We start from the raw sequence: 22,500 nt of genomic DNA, 5'->3' as shown, positions 1-22,500 counted from the left end.
TGCATGCGCACACACACACACACACACACACACACACACACACACACACACACACACACACACACACACACACACACACACACACACACACACACACACATGGCTGGTGCACACACAGGCAAGCAGGTTTGTTTAAATGGGTGGTTCATGCAGCATGTGAAGACATGTACCAACCCATCTCCAGCTGTTCCTGGTTCAGGATTAACGTGATTATGACCACGAGGGAACATGAGTCACAAACTCACACACACACGCACACACACACACACACACACACACACACACACACACACACACACACACATACACACACACACACACACACACACCAAGTTTTGACATAAGCATGATGTAATATTACCTTGTTTTTTGGCATTGCAAAGTTGCTTTGTTTAGCGGATAGTTCTACTTTGACAATGCACACCAACGGAATTAGATTTAAAGAATAATTTATTCTTCAGTGTTTTAAATAAATCAATATTAGTTAAATAACTTTGCCCTGTATTGTTTCACCATATGTGTGCTGTGAGTTTGTGTTTGCAAGTCGGTTTAAAGTAATTAACTCTCCTGTGGTGATCATTTACAGTAGGTCAGTTAATTATTATTATTGAGTGTATTATCTATGAGTACATCACAAACATAGAGAGGAAGACAATTAAAATACATCTTAAATCGGAAGACGATACAATACTTTATAGTGATATGTTTCCCATGAGCAAAATGAGAATTGGTATTCCAATAAATCCATGTCTTATAAATTCAACATAGGTGGCTATGTTAATAGACACAAATATGTTGATACATGTTGAGAGTTGATAAAAACATTCACTCTATGCAAATTTACAATAGGGGATAAATACAATAGGTAGAAATAACACAAATAACACAGACTTGAGTACAAGGCAGGCTTCGTCGGTATTGGTGCAAAATATCATTGTTCATGGGATAATTTTATTGTTCACTGCTTATGGTCGGTATAATGATGTGAGCATTTTAAATGCCCACAGGCGTCTTTGGATAGATACAGTGCAATTCAAGAAAAACACTTTCACCCTTTGAGAGTTCATAGCATATCAAACCAGTTCACATAAGAAACTGTAATATCCTTCCAAATATCACTATGAATAAAATTACTTTTTAGATTGGATGGTAAAGAGTTACCATCAAAGTTTTGGCGAAAAGCATTTCACTCATGACGTGTTGAAAAGCAAAAACAAAACATGACAAAAGTACATAATATAATTGGAAAAGCGGTGGCACAATATTCACATCAAATTTCCCTTTAGAATTCGGGCAACATCTTATATACATTAAAATTAATGTACAGAGGCGTCATCATGCATTCTCCTCATTTCAAATGGCTTCATTAGTGCCTTGGGCTGTCTGCGGAACCAAGGCGGAGTGGCTCCCTTTAGTGGCAGTAGCTTGTATTGCAGGTCCATGCCAACAATGTCTCTCCAGGCACAATGCAGTACCGACAGGACCGGTCCGCATAAATGGTTTCGTGTTGAGGGGGTCCAGCTCCCATTCAGAGGCTTGTCTGGATCCACTTTGGCAACATCTAGGCTGACTTAATAGAGCACAGAGTAATGGTTCACTGGTTCAGGCCATTGGTAGGATGAGTCTCTCTCTCTCTTTCTCTCTCTGTTTCTACTGCTCTCTCACCCGATTACTTCTTAAGAGAGCCTATCATGACCTTGGAGACAAAATTAACGATGGCGCTGGCCGGTTGCTCTGGGTCGTGTTCTGCAAATAAGTGGCATATATTTTCGGTACCGCTCTGAGACTTTCTGGCGACGAACCCGAAGATCCTGACAGAAGAAAGAAACAGAAGAAAAAAGTAAATGAAAGGCCGTTGAAAAGCCCCCAGCAAAATCTATTCTCCACCATTCAGCCTTTGGCCGCCCATGAATGATAAAAATTCACAGGAGTGGGTCTCACAAAAGAACAGTTTTGCAACTTTTAACAAACAATTCAGTGCTCAGTGGATCCATAGAACAGAGTGCACTGCAATATAAAGAGAGAGAGGGACAGGGCAGAGAGAGAGGAAGAGGAGAGGAAGAGGAGAGGAGGAGAAGAGGAACAGCAGCGGTAATGACGGGGGGACATGGAGGTGAATAAACACGGCAGCTCGGGCCTTACTTTGCCGGGGAGCCTCCCTCTCTTGTCCATCTGTTTTCAGAAGAAAATATGTATCATCAAATCACCGCAAACGCACTATTTATAACGCGGAAAACGCACTCCCTATTAAGAATTCCAAACAGCGAGCGGCAGGGACTAGTACTCACTTGCGAGCTTGTGGGTCGAGGGAGCAGAATATGACCGTGTTCACTGTGTAGTGCCTCCTGAAGAACAGTCTGCAGGAACACAAGGGTACACATGCTTAGGTCCCGTTGGGAAAGGGTGTAAGAGGGTGTAATTGAGGTGTATGTGTGTGTGTTTTTGTGTGTGTGTGTTTGTGTGTGTTTGGCTGGGCACGTGGGTTTTGCAGGTTACAATGTTTTCGCGGGTAATTGAGGTGTATTTGTGTGTGTGTGTGTGTGTGTGTGTGTGTGTGTGTGTGTGTGTGTGTGTGTGTTTGTGTGTGTATTTTTTTTCTTTTGTATCTTAAAATTGTATGAGTTTGTTCAATGTGTGTAATTGAGACGAGTGTGTGTGTGTGTGCAAAAGTGTGTATGTGTGTTCTCCGTGCCGGCGTGTGACCCACTTCCTCTGGTTGTCTGTTAGTGTGATGCCCTGGGCGGAGACCTTGAAGTGCACCACGGTTGAGGTGGGCTGGGGGTCTGCGACCAGGGTCTGGCTGGTGGCCTTCTGCACCGCTTGATGACCCGTCAGGGACTCCAGCTCCACGGAGCCCAGGTACCACACGTTGCACGCTGACACACAAACACAACACACACACACACACACACACACACACACACACACACACACACACACACACACACACACACACACACACACACACACACACACACACACACACATTATACAGTGTGTCTGAGAACAGGTGAATCAGTTTGGCAGTAGACGTTTCAATGTATCTCACGTACACACACACACCCTCATACACACACATAATGTATGTATACGCACACGCAGACATACAGACACACACTTACAGACACATGCAGACACCCACTTCAGCTCTTGTCTGAACTGAGAAATATGCAAATGTCACACGCATGTCATCATACACCCAGGCAGCAGCCTGCTCAAGTCCAAAGCTAGCTGCCTGTAAGTGAAGGATCCAGACAGACAATACACTACCTGCTCCTTGCTTCAGAAGTTCTGCTGCTGAGTTGGAAGCTGTCTGCGGAGATGAGTCATGGAGCTCCTCCATAGGGTCTGAAGATAGACACACACACACACACACACACACCCAAAAGCACACACACACACATAAGCACACACACAAGCACAAACACGTACTACCAAAATAACTCAGTGACAACGTTTTTCCGTGAAACCCTACAAGTATTACACATAAAACAATTACACATGCATTGTGCAATTAACGAAGCCAGGCCAGCTGTGGAAAGATTTCTTGTCATTACAACATATACCACTTTTAACGTGAACACGCCCTAAGCTCACGGTTATCGCCCAAACATACACAGGATTAAAAGCACACGTTACCTTTGTCAGGGAGGATGAGTTTGCAGGGCAGTGCCAGGGGGGTAATGGAATGTTGACACACCAATGCAGTGAGACTTCCTTTCGGATGCAAGCACATAGGAAACACATTACATCATGCACACAAGTGGTGAATAGAAATGCACAGAAAGTATAAGGCAGTATAGTTGAATGACTATAGGGTGTGACTCCCAGCCGAAAGGTACTGGATTCATTTCCCGGTATCTGTTGCTTACCAGTAGGTATTCTTTAGATGGAGATTTGCTCAGTAATGACATGTATATAGATTCACAAGGAACCACTTTGGAAAAAAATACTTTGCTTAATGACCAATAATTGTAGTATAACAAAAGCTCTCACGAGTCGTTTAAATGCACTTCTTGATAACGACCAATAGAGGGCAGTAAAGGGTTTATTCAAAACCGTGTGCTGAGCATCCTGGGCACTTACTTCCCTTTAGCATCTACTCCGATTGTATCTATCTACTCTGTTTATCATTCTGAAGGAAATACTTTACAACCATATTACCCTGTAGCCCTACTTTTAAATGATGAAGTGCAATCAAAAACACGTAATAATCAGTCTCAGAAAGAGGGTATGCCTAAAGACTTTCCGAACAAGCAATACAGAAAATCCAGCCTCTCACCGAAGTAGGGCTCGTTGGGACAGCCCTTGAGTCGCACGCCCTTCTGGGTGCATTCGATGAGGAAGTGCCTCACCAGCTCATTGGACGGATCCCCTGCGAAGAGGAACACAGTAGTGACCGACGTGTTCAAGTATTCCATCTTTTCAATCATCTCAAGAGTTGACTGGGCATCAGCTGCTAATGACTAAATAACTTCTAGTAGAAAAAAAGATGGGCTTCAACACATTGCAAAGCAATGCAAAGATGATCAGGATGGGCTACTGACGCTATGTGTGTACAACCTTTAAAACCATGCTTCTTTTATCAATCCAAAGCATTCTTAGGTATTGATAGAGAAGAATTCTAATGACAAATGCTGATGTTTCCACGATTGAAAGACGTAACTTATGCAAATGGTGGTTATTATTATTAGTTATTATGGGGTGATCTACCTTTCTTGCTCTGTTGCAACACAGAGGGGGGAGGTGTTGCCACTTTCATTGCCAATCCATAGGCCCCACGAAACGAGTGACTATCCCTGACGATGAACGAGCCTGGCTCCTTGTCCTTCAGCAGTGTGATGGCTTTGAGGTCAACAGGAGAGGAAAGGAGGGTTGCTCAGATTAACATTGCCAAATTTAACACTATAAACGGTCAAACAAACCTGCAGCCATTGTCTTGTTATCTGCTTGGTAGCGGTCCACCAACCCTCCTATCCAGAGCTAATATTTACCTTGGTCTCGGGAGATGTCTGGCTTGTACCAGAACTTGGAGGTGTCTTGGACAAACTTCACAGTGTCCTGCCTACTTCCAGACAGCTCTGCGAAGCAACGATAAAACAGATTACCCATCCGTCTGGCGCTTGTTGCAACGGTTAATAAGAGATACAGAGTGGGACAGAGGGAGACAGAGTCATAGAGAGAGAGAGAGAGAGAGAGAGAGAGAGAGAGAGAGAGCGAGAGAGAGAGAGAGAGAGAGATCAATAAGGAGAGAGAGAGAAAGGGGGAGAGAGAGAGAGAGAGAGAGAGATATCAATAAGGAGAAAGAGAGAAAGGGAGAGAGAGAGAGAGAAAGAGAGAGAGAGATCAATAAGGAGAGAGAGAGAAAGGGAGAGAGAGAGAGAGAATCAAGTAGAAATTAAGATGAGGAGTGCTAATGTTGCTAGTACATCTCTTTTGGATCTTCTTGAGCGGCCAGCTGTACCTGAGTATCCAGGTGAGGAGGTCCGGCTGAGCCCCCTGAGGGGCTCGGGGGAGGAGAAGGGGATGCTCAGACTGCTGTCGCTGTGGGGGCTGGAGAACCCGCTGAAGGACGGGGAGTGCGAGTGCAGCTCCCCCCCTTTGCTCCCTGTCCTCTTCTCGGGCAGCAGCGGGGGCAGGCCCAAATCGTCAGGTCCCAGGCCCAAACCGAAGCGCAGACCCCCCAGACCCTCCATGGCCTCCAGCAGGCTGTGCTCCAGAAGAGATCCGTTCCCCAGGGGTAGGGAGGACAGGTTTGACTCCCCCATCTCCCCTAGGAGCTCCGGTGGGGCTCCCAGGCCTGTCGGACCCCCCCGGGGGGAGCTGTGTGACAGAGGGGTCAACTGCCTGGGCGGGAAGGGCGACCTGAGGGAGCTGGGTGGCGGGGTGGAGCTAAAGATGAGAGAGGGGTCAGAGCATGACTTATTATGGAGGCACCTGACCACCTTATTGCTTGGAATGCTCATAAAAGGCTCAAATGCTCATAAAAGGCTATTCTTAGCAGGTGTTAAAGTAACAAATGATATGCTTCAAATGATATGGTGTCAACTTCATCAAAGTTACTGAGATAGTGTGTTTATGTGTAGCGTGCAACCAGCCGTATTGAATTGGGACGTACCTGTCAGTGTGTGGGAGCGGGCTACTGGAAGACCCGGTGGTCCTGGAGTTAAACATCCCCTGGCAGGAGTCGGGGGTCCTACACAAGTCTGCCCTGAACAGCTCTGCTTCTGTTGAGCCAGCATGACTCATGCTGTCCATGAAACTCAGGGAATCTGCAGAAACAAAATAAAAGTAAAAACAATGACTAAAACATGAAACCACACGACTTTAAAAATCTCTATGTACACTGTACAAGAGACCTGTGCACTCTTTTTGTATTGCTTTTTTAACAGCGTTTCAACATCAACAGACTCCGTTTCGCGATTCCAGTCATGCACATGCACCTGTAATTTGATCGATCTGCAAAATACTGCCCCCTTGTGTACACATTAACGTGACATGGAAGTAAACGTCCAAGCAGATTTGATCCACGATAAAATCTGTGTCTCTAGGTTTCAACATGGATCTTGGCAGAACAGTAAATCCATAACACAAACTACTGTCTATTGTTTTTTTTACAGACTGGATTCAGGGCTTTATGGCTTTATGTTCTATGAAGCAGGCACTGCTTCTGCATGGGATAACACTTTAAACATAAAGTGTGCAGCTTTGAATGTGATGGAACACATTGTGTTGTATTGTGGCGAGGGTCATCCAAGCTCTATCCTGACCATCCTGACTCCAACCCTGCACTCTGGAATCTGTGGAGCTGTCCACATTCCCAAGTGCCAACATATTTACCACCATAAATGTTTATACATGTAAATCCTAATCTAAACCAGTATGTGTAAAAGTGTGAAGTATGATGATACAAACTGCCGTTCAAACTCCTTTAAAAGCATCTGGGGAACACTTGTACTGCAATAGCGTTGCCATTCAAGTTTAATTTGAAGTTATATTTATTTCTGTTGAGATCACCAATCAGCTGGCCATGTTTTGGAGCTGTAAAATCCATCTCGAAGAACGGCAGTTTCGAGATTCATGTTAGAAATATCTTGAAGTAAATGCAGTAAAGAAAATTGGCCAGGGAGGCCATTAACATCCAAATAATCATAATATTTCAACATGAATATAATATAAACCTAGTCACTGTTGGTTGCATTACAGTAGCCGCTGGAGAGAGAGACAGAGAGAGAGAGAGGGAGAGAGAGAAGTAGAGAGGAAGGGGTAGAAAGAGGGCTAGGTAGAGAGACACAAGGGTATTTCTAACGTCTATCAACATGGTGCGTCACCCAGCAAACATGAGGGCAGACCCCCTTCGGGCAAGAAACAGGCCTGTAAAGAATGATGAATCACTGTGAAAATATTCAGTCATCACAAAAGACCTTCTTGTTGGGCTGCCTACCTCCCCGCCTCCCCTCCCCTCCCCTCCCCTCCCCTCCCCTCCCCTCCCACTCCATTCACCCGTTTTCTGCAGAAGAACCAATTGGGGACTGACCATAGCTGTGAGCCGTTGAACGTACAGCACGTTTAGCCAGTCATTATGGCAATGATATGAGTGTGACGGTATAATGAGTAGTCAGAAGGTATGCATTCTCTAAACAAAGCAAACACTGACATCACACACATCTAATGCGCTAAACCCCTCTCTCTCTCTCTCTCTCTCTCTCTCTCTCACAACTGACACCCAAGGGAACGTTTAAGGACAATCGGCCACCCACCATCTCACCAACCCCCAGACACCGCACACAAGCACACAAGGTATGTTACATGCCATTTGAGATTGTAAATGCACTGGCGTGCTTTATTATTTTGCTTTGTAGTCCACATTGAAAGCTATTAATAACTGTAAACTGACACGCAGACACACACATAAACAGACATACACAAACACACACAAACACAAACCCACACACCCACACACGGGTGATAATGCACACATACATCTTCATGTCCTCTTATGTAAAGATAATGCTCCTATTAACAAAATATTGGACTTTCTTTTCATATGTATATTTCAAATTTTTTTTTTTTGCAAGTATTCTGTCAACTTCTAAGCTTCTAAGCCAATGTATTCTTTGTCTATATGAATAGCAGGTATGCATCCACACTCACAAGAAGATATTTACATACACACAAACACACACATACAAAAACACACATAAAAAACACACTCACACACAAGCACACACATTCAGTCCATACACACAAAACATCTGCAAACACTAACATCTCACAGGCAGACACACACACACACACACACACACACACACACACACACACACACACACACACACACACACACACACACACACACACACACACACACACACACACACACACAAACACACACACAGCACGGCTCCATTTAGGCAGTCTAGCCGTTGTTTGGTTGACACTAACACAACACAACAATGTAAACAAACCATGATCTCTTAAACTTTCCCACAGTTGCTTCTCTCTTCCTGTCCATTGGGACGATTCCCCAAGACAAAGAGAGACCAGGTCCACTGAGACTAATTCTGCTCGTCTCATGGCCCTTCTGTTTTTCGGTCCTTTCACCTTGACCACCGCCGAACACTCCTATGTGTGACACGGGTTCCATCATTCATACCATTCACTAATAATGGAAAGCACTGAGGCCGATCAATCACAACGCTGACCTTTACTCAATATGATGCCAGGGCGTCGTATTCAATTAAATATGGCTGCCTTTCTGTACCCATGGCACCCCTGTCACCATAGCAACTCACTTTCTGCTATAGGCCATTTGTTTATTCGAGAGAGGGTAGATGGCAGTGAGAAAGTGTGTGAAAGATGTCCATACAGACAACACACACCTAAAGGGATTCGTAAGGGATTGTGTTTATTCCTGTTATTTTCTAGATGTTCCCTGCTGTGAAGAGGCTACTCCGGTGCCCAGCTCTGAGGGAGAGAGCACAAAGCTTCACATTCGGGTATACACCAAGGAGGACCACTTCCTTCCTGGAAGCTTGAGCCTCATGAGGGCATGGACGACCAACCTCCGCCCACTATAGTTGGAGAGAGAGAGGGCACACATGCCATCACACCCAAGACATAAGTATCACCTCGTTCATCAAACAAAACCCTCTTCTTATAGCCTGTTCCCTACTGCCATCTCTTCGAGTTCCCTACCTCTATCTTCCCTGTTACATCATCACAAAGGAATGATTTAAACTGGGTTAAAGGGGAAATAATGTGAATAAAAAATGTGTTGAAATGGCAGAGAAATTAAAGCCATCCAGCAGTCACATGTGTTGAGCAGCAGAAGAGCTTCTTGTTGTTTCTGACAAAGGCATGCTTCTCCTCTGATGCCCCATGCCCTGCTACAGTCTCTAACACACACACACATACACACACACACATGCTCAACCACACACATTCAAGTGCATGTGCACACTAGGGATGTGTCGGTCGCGACTGATTCGTTACAACGAACGAATCCCGAACGTGAACGACAAGAACTGGTTCCCCAAAACAAGAAGAACTGGTTCTTTGATTCTTTTTTTTAAACATAAACCAAAAATATGGTCACGTAAATAAAATAAACAAACGAACAGAGCTTCGTCTCCCCGCGACTTATATTGATTGAGTCTACAACGTTCTCAAAGATTCAGCCAATGAGAGGTAGCAATGGTGTTGCAATGGCACCTGGGTAAACCAATGACAAGGTGGTACCGTCGAATATGCGCGCTTTCTGTCTGACGTATCTTGGGTCATACCATTCGACGTGGGGCCACTCATATATCCCCCTACATTTTTTCGAAAATAGACTTGACCTCCATCTGTTTATTGGATAAACGCATTTCCCAATCCCAGGAGTCTTTGCTCCATTCTACGTCAATTTAAGAACAAACAAAGAAATTAAACTGCAGTTCATATTTTTTATTTATGACCATGAAAGTTCTGTAATGCCTGAACAATGAAGAATTAAATGTAAAGTAAAATAAAATTATAAATGTAAAACCATGAATGAAATATAGAGAGTAAGCAAGTGGTATAAATATTGGTGGGACGTTTGGTTATACTATATAGTGTATCTCCTCGATTTCCACAGGGTTTAGAGCCTAGAAGTAGTTTAAATTATGCTCACGGCCGTCTCGCGGGGGGGGGCGGCAGACACCAAATGACGTAATCTGACGTAACGAACGAATCAAAACGAACAAATCAAATAAACAAATCGTTATAGTGAACTGAACTGAAAGAACTAGTTCCCGGAAAAGAATCATTTTGCCCATCCCTAGTGTACACACACACACACACACACACACACACACACACACACACACACACACACACACACACACACACGCACACAAACATACACACACACACACAGAGACACACACAAATACAGACACATGTGCATGTGAATAAATGCAAACACAAACATGCACCCACACGCAAGTGCGCATGAGCACACACAAACACACGCGCACACACACACACACACACACACACAAGCGCGCGCACGCACACCAGAATGCAAACACACACACAGATAGAGACACACATGCACCAAACACAGACGGACACCCATACAGACACCTTAATTAATTTGTCCGACATTAATCACAGAGACACACAAACACAATCAAGTACATCATAGCCATCTCTTACTTAGCCAAAGAGGTTTCACAGACGTTCATGACTACAGGAATGCATATATGAGCTTACAAAACCCACCACACCAAACCCATACACACAAACACACACTTGGCTGGTCTGGTCTGAAGGTTTATGGCATGTGACAGCTGTTCTCAGAAATCATATGAAGACAACCGTTTCTTAGCAGAGAGGAAAAGAGAGAGAGAGAGAGAGAGAGAGAGAGAGAGAGAGAGAGAGAGAGAGAGAGAGAGAGACATACTGTACATCAACAGTATAAAACCAGCCACAACAATATATGATTTCTATCAAAGATTGGAACCAATCAAATCTCTACTTGGGTGAACGCATTATGTCTCTATGCAAATGCTGCATAAATATCACACTCTCGCTCTTTCTCTCTGTCTCTGTCTCTCTCACTCCTCCCCTCTCTCTCAATATCTATCATCACTCAACGATGCCCCCTACCAACCAGCCACATGGCCCCTGCCTATTCAGGGACCACTCCAAACCAGTCACCAGAGGTTCTTGAATCCACTCCCTCTATTCTCTCTGGGGTGAGTGTTTGGACAGGGGACCCTATGCACCGGCTGGTGTGGCCTGGCGATGGATGAGGAGGAGCAGTAGGAGGAGGAGAAGTAGGAGTAGGAGGAAGGGGAGGAGGAAGAGAGGAGTTACGAGGCTAGCCTGAAGAGGGAACAACAATACAGGCACTACAAACAAGTGGAAAACCGGGGAGAGAGCGAGAGTTACTGAGTGAAGGGTGAGGAAGGAGGGTCTGGTTGAGGGCTGGGATGCTATGGGCGGGGGGGGTGCAGTGTGTATTGTAATAATGAGGACAGGATGTCGCCATCGTGAAGCAGAAGCGGCCTTTTTGTGTGTGCTTAGCTCAGCTTCCTGTACACACCGCCACCGGGGCGGGTTTGAATGAGAGAGATGCACGCTGAAGTCCTAGAAGTTGCGTCTCAGAAGTCTGTGTACTGGAAGAGTGTTTCGGTGTAAGGAAACTCACTACTTTAAAGTGGTTGTCTGCTACTATGTAAGCGTGTGGATAGTAACCTCTATAATGCTCAAGAACACAAATTGATTGTAGTGGCAAGCTCGTAGGTGGGGTCGAGGGAGGGATGAGGTCATGGTGATGATGATGATGAGCATCACAGTCTACAGCAGTACCAATAGTCTTCAAAGACTGTTGGGGTTCGTAGCTGGTCACCAGAGAGAAATGGAAAAACGACCTGCCCCAGGCTGAAAAAACACCAGTGGTGTTCCTTGCCTCCCCGGATGGAGGCCAGAATACTTTGCTTTCAGAAAGGATGACATCATGTCCGAGCGTTGCAGTGGAACAAACTGTCTCATTGGCAAAAAACGGAGAAACGAGTGTAAAACAAACCGCCGATACCGCTTAGTAAAATACCACAACTGGTGATGTGTAGCTAGAGAAATGGAGAAGAAAAAAGGGAAGGGAGAGAGCGAGAGAGATTAGGCCGAATAAATTCAAACCATCGTAACTGTCTCTCATAACTTCAAATAGGCGAAAGTGCCTTTTTACCATTGTTTACATGCATGGTAGGCGTGTTCATGCTGAATGCTGTTTGGCAGAATCGGTAGAAGGAAGTGCTTTTGACAAATTATGTTGGTAGTGGATGTTTGATCAAAGCGAGGCAGTTGGATCTAAGTCCGGTATTTTCCTTTGACATCCATTGAAGAAAAGTTCCACAAGCTGTCTGCAAACGGCAGAGATCAGAGAGGATGAGCATAGATGTGTTTGTGTGTACTCCTCAAAGTTATCAGGAGGGAGAGAGATGGGGCGAATGGGGGGAGAGGGGGAGGGGGGGAGATAATGGAATATAAACAACACAAGAATGCACGAAAACAAAGTCGAATGGAATAGAATTGCGATGGACAGGGTGAGACATAAAATATAAATGTCTGAAACATGACTAAAGGGAAGAATCTGTGGAGAATGAGGGACAGGAACCGGCTAACTTTCAATGCTCAATGTTGAACACACACACACACACGCACGCACGCACACACACACACACACACACACATACACACACACACACACACACACACACACACACACACACACACACACACACACACACACACACACACACACACACACACACACACACACACACACAGAGACACACACACACACACACAAACACACACACAAAGTACATGTACTCACACAATATATTGACACAGACATGCTCAATGATACACTTGTGTTGCGCTGTGACTCCAAGTCGAAATGTAGTCAAAATGTACATACCAATCGAGGCAGTCATGGTGCTGACAGCTACATAGAGGTATTCCCTTCTTTTCTGGTTTAGGTTACCAGAGCACCCCTTTGTTGTCTCTCCTTTATCCGAAAGGATTTGAGGATCTCCCCACAGTCTGGCTTCTCTGCTTTCCTCTTTCAACTCTTGTCTTTTCCACAGCCTGTCCTCTCTCAGTTGAAAGGTGGAAGGGTGGGGTGGATGTGGGTGGCTAGGGGTGGGGGGGCTGCACGGTTGTGGTGGGGAGGGGGGGTCGAGGCGCGTTACCTTCCAGTCCACCTCGAGCAACTCCCAGTTAGCCGAGGAGTGTCCGTCCACTCCTGCTATTAATCTTCAAAAACGTTCTCCTCTCTTGCCCGTGTCTTTTCCTCAAACTAGCTCTCTCTCTCTCTCTCTCTCTCTCTCTCTCTCTCTCTCTCTCTCTCTCTCTCTCTCTCTCTCCCTCTCCCTCTCTCTCTCCCTCAGTCTCTCTCTCTGTGTGCTGTAGGGAAACTGGAGCCCTTGCTCTCTCATTGCTGGCTGAATGGAGCTTTTCATGCGCCGGAGAGCAGCCTGCCCATGGTCAATTCCTTTAGTTTCCAGATGGAAAAAAAGAAAACGGCTGCCCGTTTGTTCCTGGCTAGTTGTGACACTGCTTGGGTCTATTTTCTATGGAGGGAGGGGAGGAGAAGAGGAGGAAAGGCAGAGGGTACGAAGGGGGTGTTTTGGGGGGGAGGGTTGTAGAATTCCCCCAAGCCTTGTCTAAATATTCCCCCGCCTCTTCCTCTCACTGACCACTGAGCATTGTCTCCATGGCACCACCGCAACCACTCTCCAACAGATGAAATTGCATTCCTAGGGGTCAGAGGTTACATGTGCCCATGAATGGCCAGAGAAAGGGGATGGGTCTTGGGAATCTATGGCCTCTCTGTCAGTGCATGTGTCCCCACTCTCAAACCATCTGCTCACCCTATGGACATAGACACACACACACACACACACACACACACACACACACACATACACACGCACGCACACACACACACGCGCACGCACGCACGCACACACGCACGCACACACGCACGCACGCACACGAACACACACACACACACACACACACACACACACACACACACACACACACACACACACACACACACACACACACACACACACACACACACACACACACACACACACACACACAGGACAATGGTATGCAGCCACTGTGTCTACTGCCATTTGTCAGATCATCATAAATTGGGCAATAAAATCAATTGAATCTATTGTACTGAGTTTGCTTTAGGTTCAATATGAGCATATGGCACTTGTCTTTCATTCAACTCTTGCTCAATATAAATGTATTGGCATGGAAGTTGTCCGGGACATGTCCATCTGACTGTCTTAAAGGAAATTGCTAAGAAGTTTGACTTCGATTTTGAGTTGTTTTAAAAGGGCCATGACAACGTGTCTCCCCCCCTCTCTCCCTCCTTCATTTATCACTAATGGCCACCCATCACTTGATCTCTGACCCGTTCTAACCAGATAATCAATACATTAATTGAACTCGCACAACCATATTTACAAGAATCCTTTGCCCGAGAATACAGGGGGTCAATAACCCAGAATTTCTATCAACCCATATGATAACAAGATAATTGTAGAGATAGGTGTGTACTACCTCAAGACACTTGCAGTCAAAAGCACAACAGTCCACAGCCCTATCGTACTCCCTCGTCTTGCTCCCTTGACCTCAACCTCATGTAGCTTGCCCTGGTCAAGGAGCATGGAGCTAGCTAGCATATTACCCTGGTCAAAGAGCATGTAGCCAGGTCAAGGAGCATGTAGCCAGCTAGCATGTAGTTTACCTGGTCAAGGAGCCTGTAGCAAGCTAGCCGTTGAGAAAGGGAATCAGTCTGACTAGATCTGTTGTGGTTGCAGTGAAGACGGCCACAGTAACTCATGGTAATCTGTTCTAACATCACAGTAGCACCCCGCCCCCCTTGGGTGTGCGATTAAGATAATGACCAAAATACAAATATTTTAAGTGAGAGGGAGGGGGCAGGGATCTTACTGGAATGGCTGTTTCCCAGACTGCCGTCTCCCTTTAAGATGGGAAAACAGGAAACTCTTGGAAGAAAAAAGACAGACTCCGACAGCCTCCAACACAGTTAGAGACTGCTTGATTATCTGTCTGCCCAATAGAGGAGTCAGGTCAGGTGGTGTGTTGACCGTGACGCAGAGCGGAATTTCTGTCTGCTGAACATATTGACAATAAACAAGTGATGCTGCTGGCTTGCATTGCAAGCAACAAGTGCCCTGATCCCAGGAGCATTTTGAAATCATGCTGCTTATGACTGATCTTGCCAAACACCATGCAGTCGTTGTACGTGCACAGCCCTGAAAACACTGCTGGCTGTGAGGAGTTCATTGCTCAGTTTTGCATTGCTTAAGGGCAGTGCTTTGGGGCAATAGGTAAGCCGGTACAATCTTAAACTCTGCTTGATGGTGCGGGGTCATGGGTCTGTGTGGTATGGAGCAGTTGCAGCAGTTCTTGCTGACTTGGCTGTCGGTAGTATATCTGTGAAACAGCCGTCTATGTGCGGGCTGTCTGGTGAGTGTTTCTGTTTTTGTGTGCTTTCCAATTGAACTTATGATTGCCATAGGGGCCGAGGTGTTGTCAACCATCACAAAACAGCCAGTTGAGTTTTTTTGGTATGTCTTGCTCCTTTTTGGTAGCTATTTGCTCTTTTTTTTCCGACAGTGGAATTGAGTTTGTTTCATTGTCTTCAAATTCTCAACAAGTGTGAGTAAAGGGAAGGCTTAGCGCAAGTTGTTTGAGGTAAAAGCTTAAGGTTGTAGCATAAGTTGCAGTTCTCTCTAGGACCTGGTCCCTCCGGATATCCCAGCAGGAGTCTCTCCCAGTGTCCCCTCCCTCAGCAGGAAGTGAGAGAACATCCTGCAAGCCATACTCTCTTCCTCTTTCACCGTCTGCTATTATTAGTCATCCAGCTGGCCTTTCTGTCTAAAGGGATAGAGGATGCATATCTACACGTCTTACAATAGCATTATTCCAATGGCCGGTCACTAATTTTCAACATTTGAGTTGGATGAATGGAAAACACTGAAACCCGACACAGGTAGAGGCTACTTAGAGCAAATAGACCCCTATGTCTCCCTATGAGTCATTGGGGTCTATTTTAGAAAATCATGGAGTGTACGTGTAAGTGTGTGTGTGTGTGTGTGTGTGTGTGTGTGTGTGTGTGTGTGTGTGTGTGTGTGTGTGTGTTTGTGTGCGTGTGCGTGTGCGTGTGCGTGTGTGTGTGTGTGTGTGTGTGTGTGTGTGTGTGTGTGTGCGTGTGTGTGTGTGTGTGTGTGTGTGTGTGTGTGTGTGTGTGTGTGAGAGAGCATATGGTCCTACTGTATATGCCAGGAAAGATTCCACCCTGCCATTGAACCCTGACCAGAGGCAATCATTAATCTGGTGTTTTGGTTAAGGTCTCTGAACGGTTTGGTTTTCCGGCCAGTATTTTATGGTACTCGACATTGTACTATAAAATACCCATAACACACACACACACAAACACACACACACACACACACACACACACACACACACACACACACACACACACACACACACACACACACACACACACACACACACACACACACACATACACACACACACACCCGCACACACACACAAACTCAGTGTGTGTGTAAATTGTACCTTCTGAGGCTCTGCTGGACTCCCTCTGCCTCATAGACTTAAGTTGTGAGAATTCAGATGATTGCTTCACTGGAGAGAGAAAGGAAGGGTTGGTTAAAGTCACTCATATCTATAGATGTAGTATGTATACACACGTATCATATATATATATATATATATATATATATATATATATATATGTATATATATATATACAAAGAAGCAGTAGCCTGACTGCTATGTTCAAATGACATTTGTTCAAAGCAGTCGTTTAATTGCACTATAGGCTCTTTTTTTGTATCGTCCTGTTTTGATCAGTATATGCCAATGTTGTTATCAATAAAAAATCATTTGCACAAGGCAAGCCGATGCACTTCACCATGTTGATAAGAGAATTAAAATGAGAAGAATTATGGGACAAAAAAATCAAGGGATATTTAGCATAGAAAAATAATTTGCGATTAATCGTGAGTTAACTATGACATTAATGCGATTAATCACGATTAAATATTTTAATCGCTTGACAGCTCTAATATATATATATATAAATGAATGCAACTGTTTTGTGTTCTCACCGTAGGGTGTGGGTGGAGACACTGGAAAGGCGGGAGTAGAAGGCACAACGTCGTAGCTGTCAATCACAGCTGTGTTCTGACCCCTAAAGTCCACACTGTCCATCTTATACAGAGAACCAAGCTGTAAGAAAGACATTGTTTTCAGATCCAAAACATTTAATCACTAAGGTTTGTTGAGGGAATAGGGGCCCACACTAACCACATTTTGTACCCATTAAAGATGCACACACAAACACAAATTCAGAGACATATGCACACACAGCAGACATCAGTTTGGAGATCTGTCTGTGACTTCAGTATGTGTTTTACTGTAAACAAGGAGGCCATTCATGCGGCCTAGCAATGAACATCTGTGTTAGCTATAATATTTTAAAGGAAAAATACCACAACATATCCTTATTATTCACCAACAATAAGTTGATATGGCAGCACATGAATACCTTCATCTGTTAGGAATTCATCCATCGAAAATGCTAATATATAACTGTTACTTATATTACAATATGTTGCATTATAATTGCCAATTGTTGTAGTTAATTAAATTGATTACAATTATTGTGGTTTTAAGAAGACGTGACCTGTACATTGTGAGAAACGTATTGATACAAATAGATTTATTGGTGGTCATACCACCAATAAAATAAAGATTGTGTCAATGTGTAAACCAGCGAGGGGAGTATATGTGAGGGACAATGTGAGGAGAGGGGAATGTTACGGTGAGGAGAGTGTTACTGTGAGGGGAGGAGCGTGCTCTTACCTGTGAAGGGAGGGGAGAGTTACTGTGAGGGGATAAGATTGTTTCTGTGAGGGGTGGGGGTTTTACCTGTGATGGAAGGGGACTGCCACCATTTACAGAGGAGTTTAATGTCATTCTGCTGTCACTAAAACTCGGACCGTTGAAGAAAGAGTAACTTGTTGCGTCACTGGCCTGCCTCTTCTGCTGCCACCCTGTTTAGAGACAGAGATGGTGAGAGGAAGGGAAAGAGAGCCAGACAGACACATAAAGAAGGAAGTTACTATGGTGTCTTTGACTTTTACTAAAGAAGGAGGTTAATATGGTTGAGCAGCACAGGGGTAGAAGATTACCGATACTTAGCGGCAAACTCAAACACTTATTTTAGAGCTTTGTTACTTCCGAGAACAGAATCACAGCAAAAAAGTGCATTCTCTTAAAAAGAAACAACTACAAAGATGAAAGGTTTTTCACACTCAGTTATGAAATGGATGTCTCTCTAACACATGTTGGCGATGGCAAAGACCCTGGCACACAGGCTTGTTTTCTGGCCAACACATTCTGCAGAAACCATTAAACAGAGTAATTATCAAGGGGTATATAGTGGTCCCACCGTGAGTTAGGAACCTGGGGCCGAGCCAGACCCTACCCAGGCCAGATGGTTTACACGGAATCCAATTCATCTGTCGGAACAATCAGTTGTTCCAGATCATCCTCGGGCTCCACGTGAACTACTAGGCGTCTACTGGGGTGAACTACAAATACACGCCCAATCCTCGCATGCCCTCTCTCCACACAGACACACACACGCACACAAACACACACACACACACACGCACACACACACACGCACGCACGCACACACACACGCACGCACGCACGCACGCACGCACGCACGCACGCACGCACGCACGCACGCACGCACGCACGCACGCACGCACGCACGCACGCACGCACACACACACGCACACACACACACACACAGTACCGGGCAAGGAGACACACCCGGCACTAACTGTGAACTCTGTGATTTCTATCGCCACAGGAGCCGAGATCCAAATCATCGAGAGACACGAGTCATAGCAGCGTGCTTTGAAATGCTCTGCTGAAGAAATGGGAGATGGAGCCAGACATTAAGACATGATGTAATCGCTGTCTGTTGTTCAGGGATCAATGACAAGAGGGAAGACAAAACATTGATCATATAACGTCATAGCAGGGATCACGGTGGGAACTCAGAAGCCATATTATAGAGTAAATTTCAAGCTACTGATTTGGCTTCTGCGTGAGGGTAACGAATCATAAGATAAATAACCAGAACAAAATACGACAGATTTTGGGGGCGTTTTCCAACCACTCTTCCAAAATATCCCATGAGCACAAATGTGATTGCACCAGTAGTCGGTACATTTACTCTGACCCTAACGACCCCAGCCTTCTTTACGTCTTTCACACCTGACCTGAGCTCTCACTAATTATACATAGCGGAGTGATGCTCATTGTGAGAATGTGTGTCGAGATCATATGAGGTTAAAGACAACGAGGAGATGAAGGGGGATGTCGCCCTTCAAAGGGATTCCACGCCCCTTTCGGAATTCCTGCCTTAGAGCGTCACTTTGTAGGATGAGAACACATACATAAACACCAAGACAGGCAGACACACGGAGATAGACAGACGGATTTACAAAAAAAGTATACACAACAGATGTCCCAGACAGGTGGAACAGAGACAGCAAGACAACAACAGAACATATCCTATATTCAAACCCTGACTGTTTTGGCTAATAGTACACACTTCCCTGGTTCAAATGTTATAGGTCTGTTGAACAGCAATGTTTTTCGTAATTACACATTCCCAGAGCTGCCACAAGTTGTTTCGGATCACAGCAGATGGGATTTGTCACACACACCTTGTCTTGAACCGCGACAGATGTGCTAGCCCATTATGTGTTTCACCTTAATGGAACAGCTACTCCACAAGCATTCCACCAGCAAGGAAGTAATGACATCACTCTCACAGCTATGACCTCATTGAAACAGGGCTTGTGCAAAAGGCCTCTGGATGAGGCAGATGTTACTCACTCTTCTATTGGAGTAATGGATATTATACCATGGGGAGTCAAGCGATAACTCGAATACTTTGAGCAGAATGTTTAAGACAATTTCCCAATATGGAAATAGAGATAAACACAAAGAGCATCCAAATTGTATGATGATGGTATCATCGACTTGTCTGTATATATTGGTGTAAAAGTGGCAAAAGGAGGACCCAATAGAAGAAGTTAATGATCAAATGGAATAAAACAAATATAATCAAACCTAATTAAATCAGGTATACACAGATTCTCTGTGAATCCCTAACAAACCTTCACCACACTTACAGGTAGAAGTGATGTGCTGATGTAAACAAGTCCCATGACAATGACTGGAAATACACTTTTCAGCAGAATTGCAGGAAGTCTTCTGCAAAGGCAGAGCAAAGAAAATTGGAATAGGCTCAACCCAAAGCTGTTGACTTCAAAAAACTCCTGCAAGGAGTTTGTGTATGTTTCAAATTAAATTATTGCCACCATTTTTTGGGGAATTGCAAAACAATACGAGAAAAATCACAGAAAGATCTTAAAGGACAAAGCCGAAAGGCAAGTTTCACATCCCCTTGCTTTCCAGTAAGGGAAAATCCTTATTATCCCCTTTATTTTGACCTTATTTTTTCTGCCATGTACATGGCGGACCTGTTTGTTTAATGCTGTTTCCACCCACTCAGTAAATACTGTACATGCAGTATGTGTACACGTGTGCATGTGTGTTTTCTGTCTCGCTCATATTCTCCCCCTCTCGATTAGTTTTCCACAATCAGCCAACACTCCAGTATGAGTATAATGGTTCTCTGTGCGCTGTGGTAAGGTTGCCTTTAGTACCATCACCCCCTCTCTCTCTCTCTCTCTCTCTCTCTCTCTCTCTCTCAATCTCTCTCTCTCTCTCTCTCTCTCTCTCTCTCTCTCTCTCTCTCTCTCTCTCTCTCTCCCTCTCTCTCCCTCTCACTCGCCCAATCAAAATAGCAGCGTTGGCATACTGTAGGTAAATCTTTCCCGGGCTGGTTCGCCAGTCAGTCCCAGGTGCCATACAGAGGACTTCTGTGTATATCTCCACTGAAAATATGTGAAGGGCCGCATGTTGGTTTCAATCAAGTCCTCTGCTTTCGGATGTTAGCAACTTCATAAATGTGTTTTTCAGCAAGCATTTTGTCGCTGCAGGTATTCGCTGAAGTTTATTTCTTTGCTTTGTAATCCCCCACATAGTGTCCCATCACAGTAGGGCCGGGTCTCACCTGCTTTGTGGCCCTGTCCTCCGGGACTGAGGCCGTTGCTGTGGAGCGAAGCGGAGCGGGACAGAGGGGTGCTCCGGGTGGGCACGGGTACAAAGGTGGGGTCTAGGTCCAGAATGAGCTGGTTCAGCTGCTCTATGGACTCCTCCATGTCTGTGCTCAGAGACAACTCCTCCTCCTGGGACAGTTCAGACAGTGAGGAGCTGTCGCCAAGGGCAACGCGCAACACAGCCTCCCTACTGCTTGTTCCCCTTGGAGGGGTGTAGGGCGCGGGGTGTCCCCCGTTCACTACGGCGTCTCTGGCCTCCGGGATGTACCTGCTGTAGTCCAAGGGAGCGTGGAGAACACGCTGCCACTCCAAGTCTCTAGGCGACGGAGATGCACACATCCTGACGCGCCCCTGGAGACCGGTGCCCGTCTCGTCAGAGGACAGCCGGCCGACGGCAGCGGAGCTCGGATCGACGAAGGCGGGGAGAATCGTATCGGCGTCTTCCTCATCGTCCAGGATGTCAGTCTCTCTCTCGCCGGGTGGAGATCCTCCTCCGTCAACTCCGCCAGGAGCGGAGATCTCAGTCATGACCTCCGGGGGAGGTGGGGTCCGGTCTGAGACTTACGCCAAGGGCAGCTTGAGCGTGGAAGCGGATGCTCAGTAGCCAACGTTGCTGAGGTCCCTGCGTCCCTTGATCGGCCACACCCCGTCAGAATAGCAGACCTGGGACTTTTGAAAATCCCGCTGGTTTCTCACTGCATCTCTGATGTCCACACATCACTGGGGTAAAGAAGAAAAAAAAGCATTCTAAACATATATAATGTATTTTTTCAAGTTATACATTGCATATGGGTAGTACATGATGCACATTTGAAAATATATTCAGAATAGACACCATTAACCTATAGTTTACAATCAAATTATGCATGACTGTATCCACACACACAGCTCTGTATGAATCATTATTCCATACACACAGTCCGTGTCACACGCAGCACCTGTTGCACCACAGACCTTACTCTAGACTAGCTTCATCATGATAACAAGCCCTTTGTGTGGGGCATGCGTGTGTCATGGAAAGGACATGTCAGAGAACCTTTACCTTTACACACACACACACACACACACACACACACACACACACACACACACACACACACACACACACACACACACACACACACACACAAACACACCCACACACACACACACACACACACACACACTCCAC

The 22,500-nt window shown here is 45.3% G+C and overlaps 1 protein-coding gene across 3 annotated transcripts in view; it reads right to left on the bottom strand.

The window, feature by feature from the left end:
- Positions 1–931: 931 nt before the first annotated feature.
- The window catches only part of LOC132468744 (tensin-3-like), a 23,356-nt gene continuing 1,787 nt past the window's right edge, over positions 932–22,500 (bottom strand). For all 3 annotated transcript variants that reach the window (XM_060066525.1, XM_060066524.1, XM_060066523.1), the window contains 15 exons: positions 21,284–22,049; positions 18,046–18,170; positions 17,223–17,343; positions 16,669–16,737; positions 6,119–6,272; positions 5,465–5,892; positions 4,995–5,081; positions 4,714–4,845; positions 4,283–4,375; positions 3,640–3,717; positions 3,271–3,348; positions 2,708–2,876; positions 2,289–2,357; positions 2,143–2,172; positions 932–1,811 (listed from right to left, as the gene is read on the bottom strand). In XM_060066525.1, the coding sequence (XP_059922508.1) occupies positions 1,670–1,811; positions 2,143–2,172; positions 2,289–2,357; positions 2,708–2,876; positions 3,271–3,348; positions 3,640–3,717; positions 4,283–4,375; positions 4,714–4,845; positions 4,995–5,081; positions 5,465–5,892; positions 6,119–6,272; positions 16,669–16,737; positions 17,223–17,343; positions 18,046–18,170; positions 21,284–21,857 (2,349 nt within the window). In that variant the 5' untranslated portion in view covers positions 21,858–22,049 and the 3' untranslated portion in view covers positions 932–1,669. The remainder of the gene's footprint in view (positions 1,812–2,142; positions 2,173–2,288; positions 2,358–2,707; positions 2,877–3,270; positions 3,349–3,639; positions 3,718–4,282; positions 4,376–4,713; positions 4,846–4,994; positions 5,082–5,464; positions 5,893–6,118; positions 6,273–16,668; positions 16,738–17,222; positions 17,344–18,045; positions 18,171–21,283; positions 22,050–22,500) is intronic.

This window comes from Gadus macrocephalus, chromosome 12 (assembly GCF_031168955.1).
Source record: "Gadus macrocephalus chromosome 12, ASM3116895v1".
NCBI lineage: Eukaryota > Metazoa > Chordata > Actinopteri > Gadiformes > Gadidae > Gadus > Gadus macrocephalus.
The sequence above is the reverse complement of the archived record's forward strand: the minus strand, read 5'-3'. Positions and strand labels throughout refer to the sequence as shown.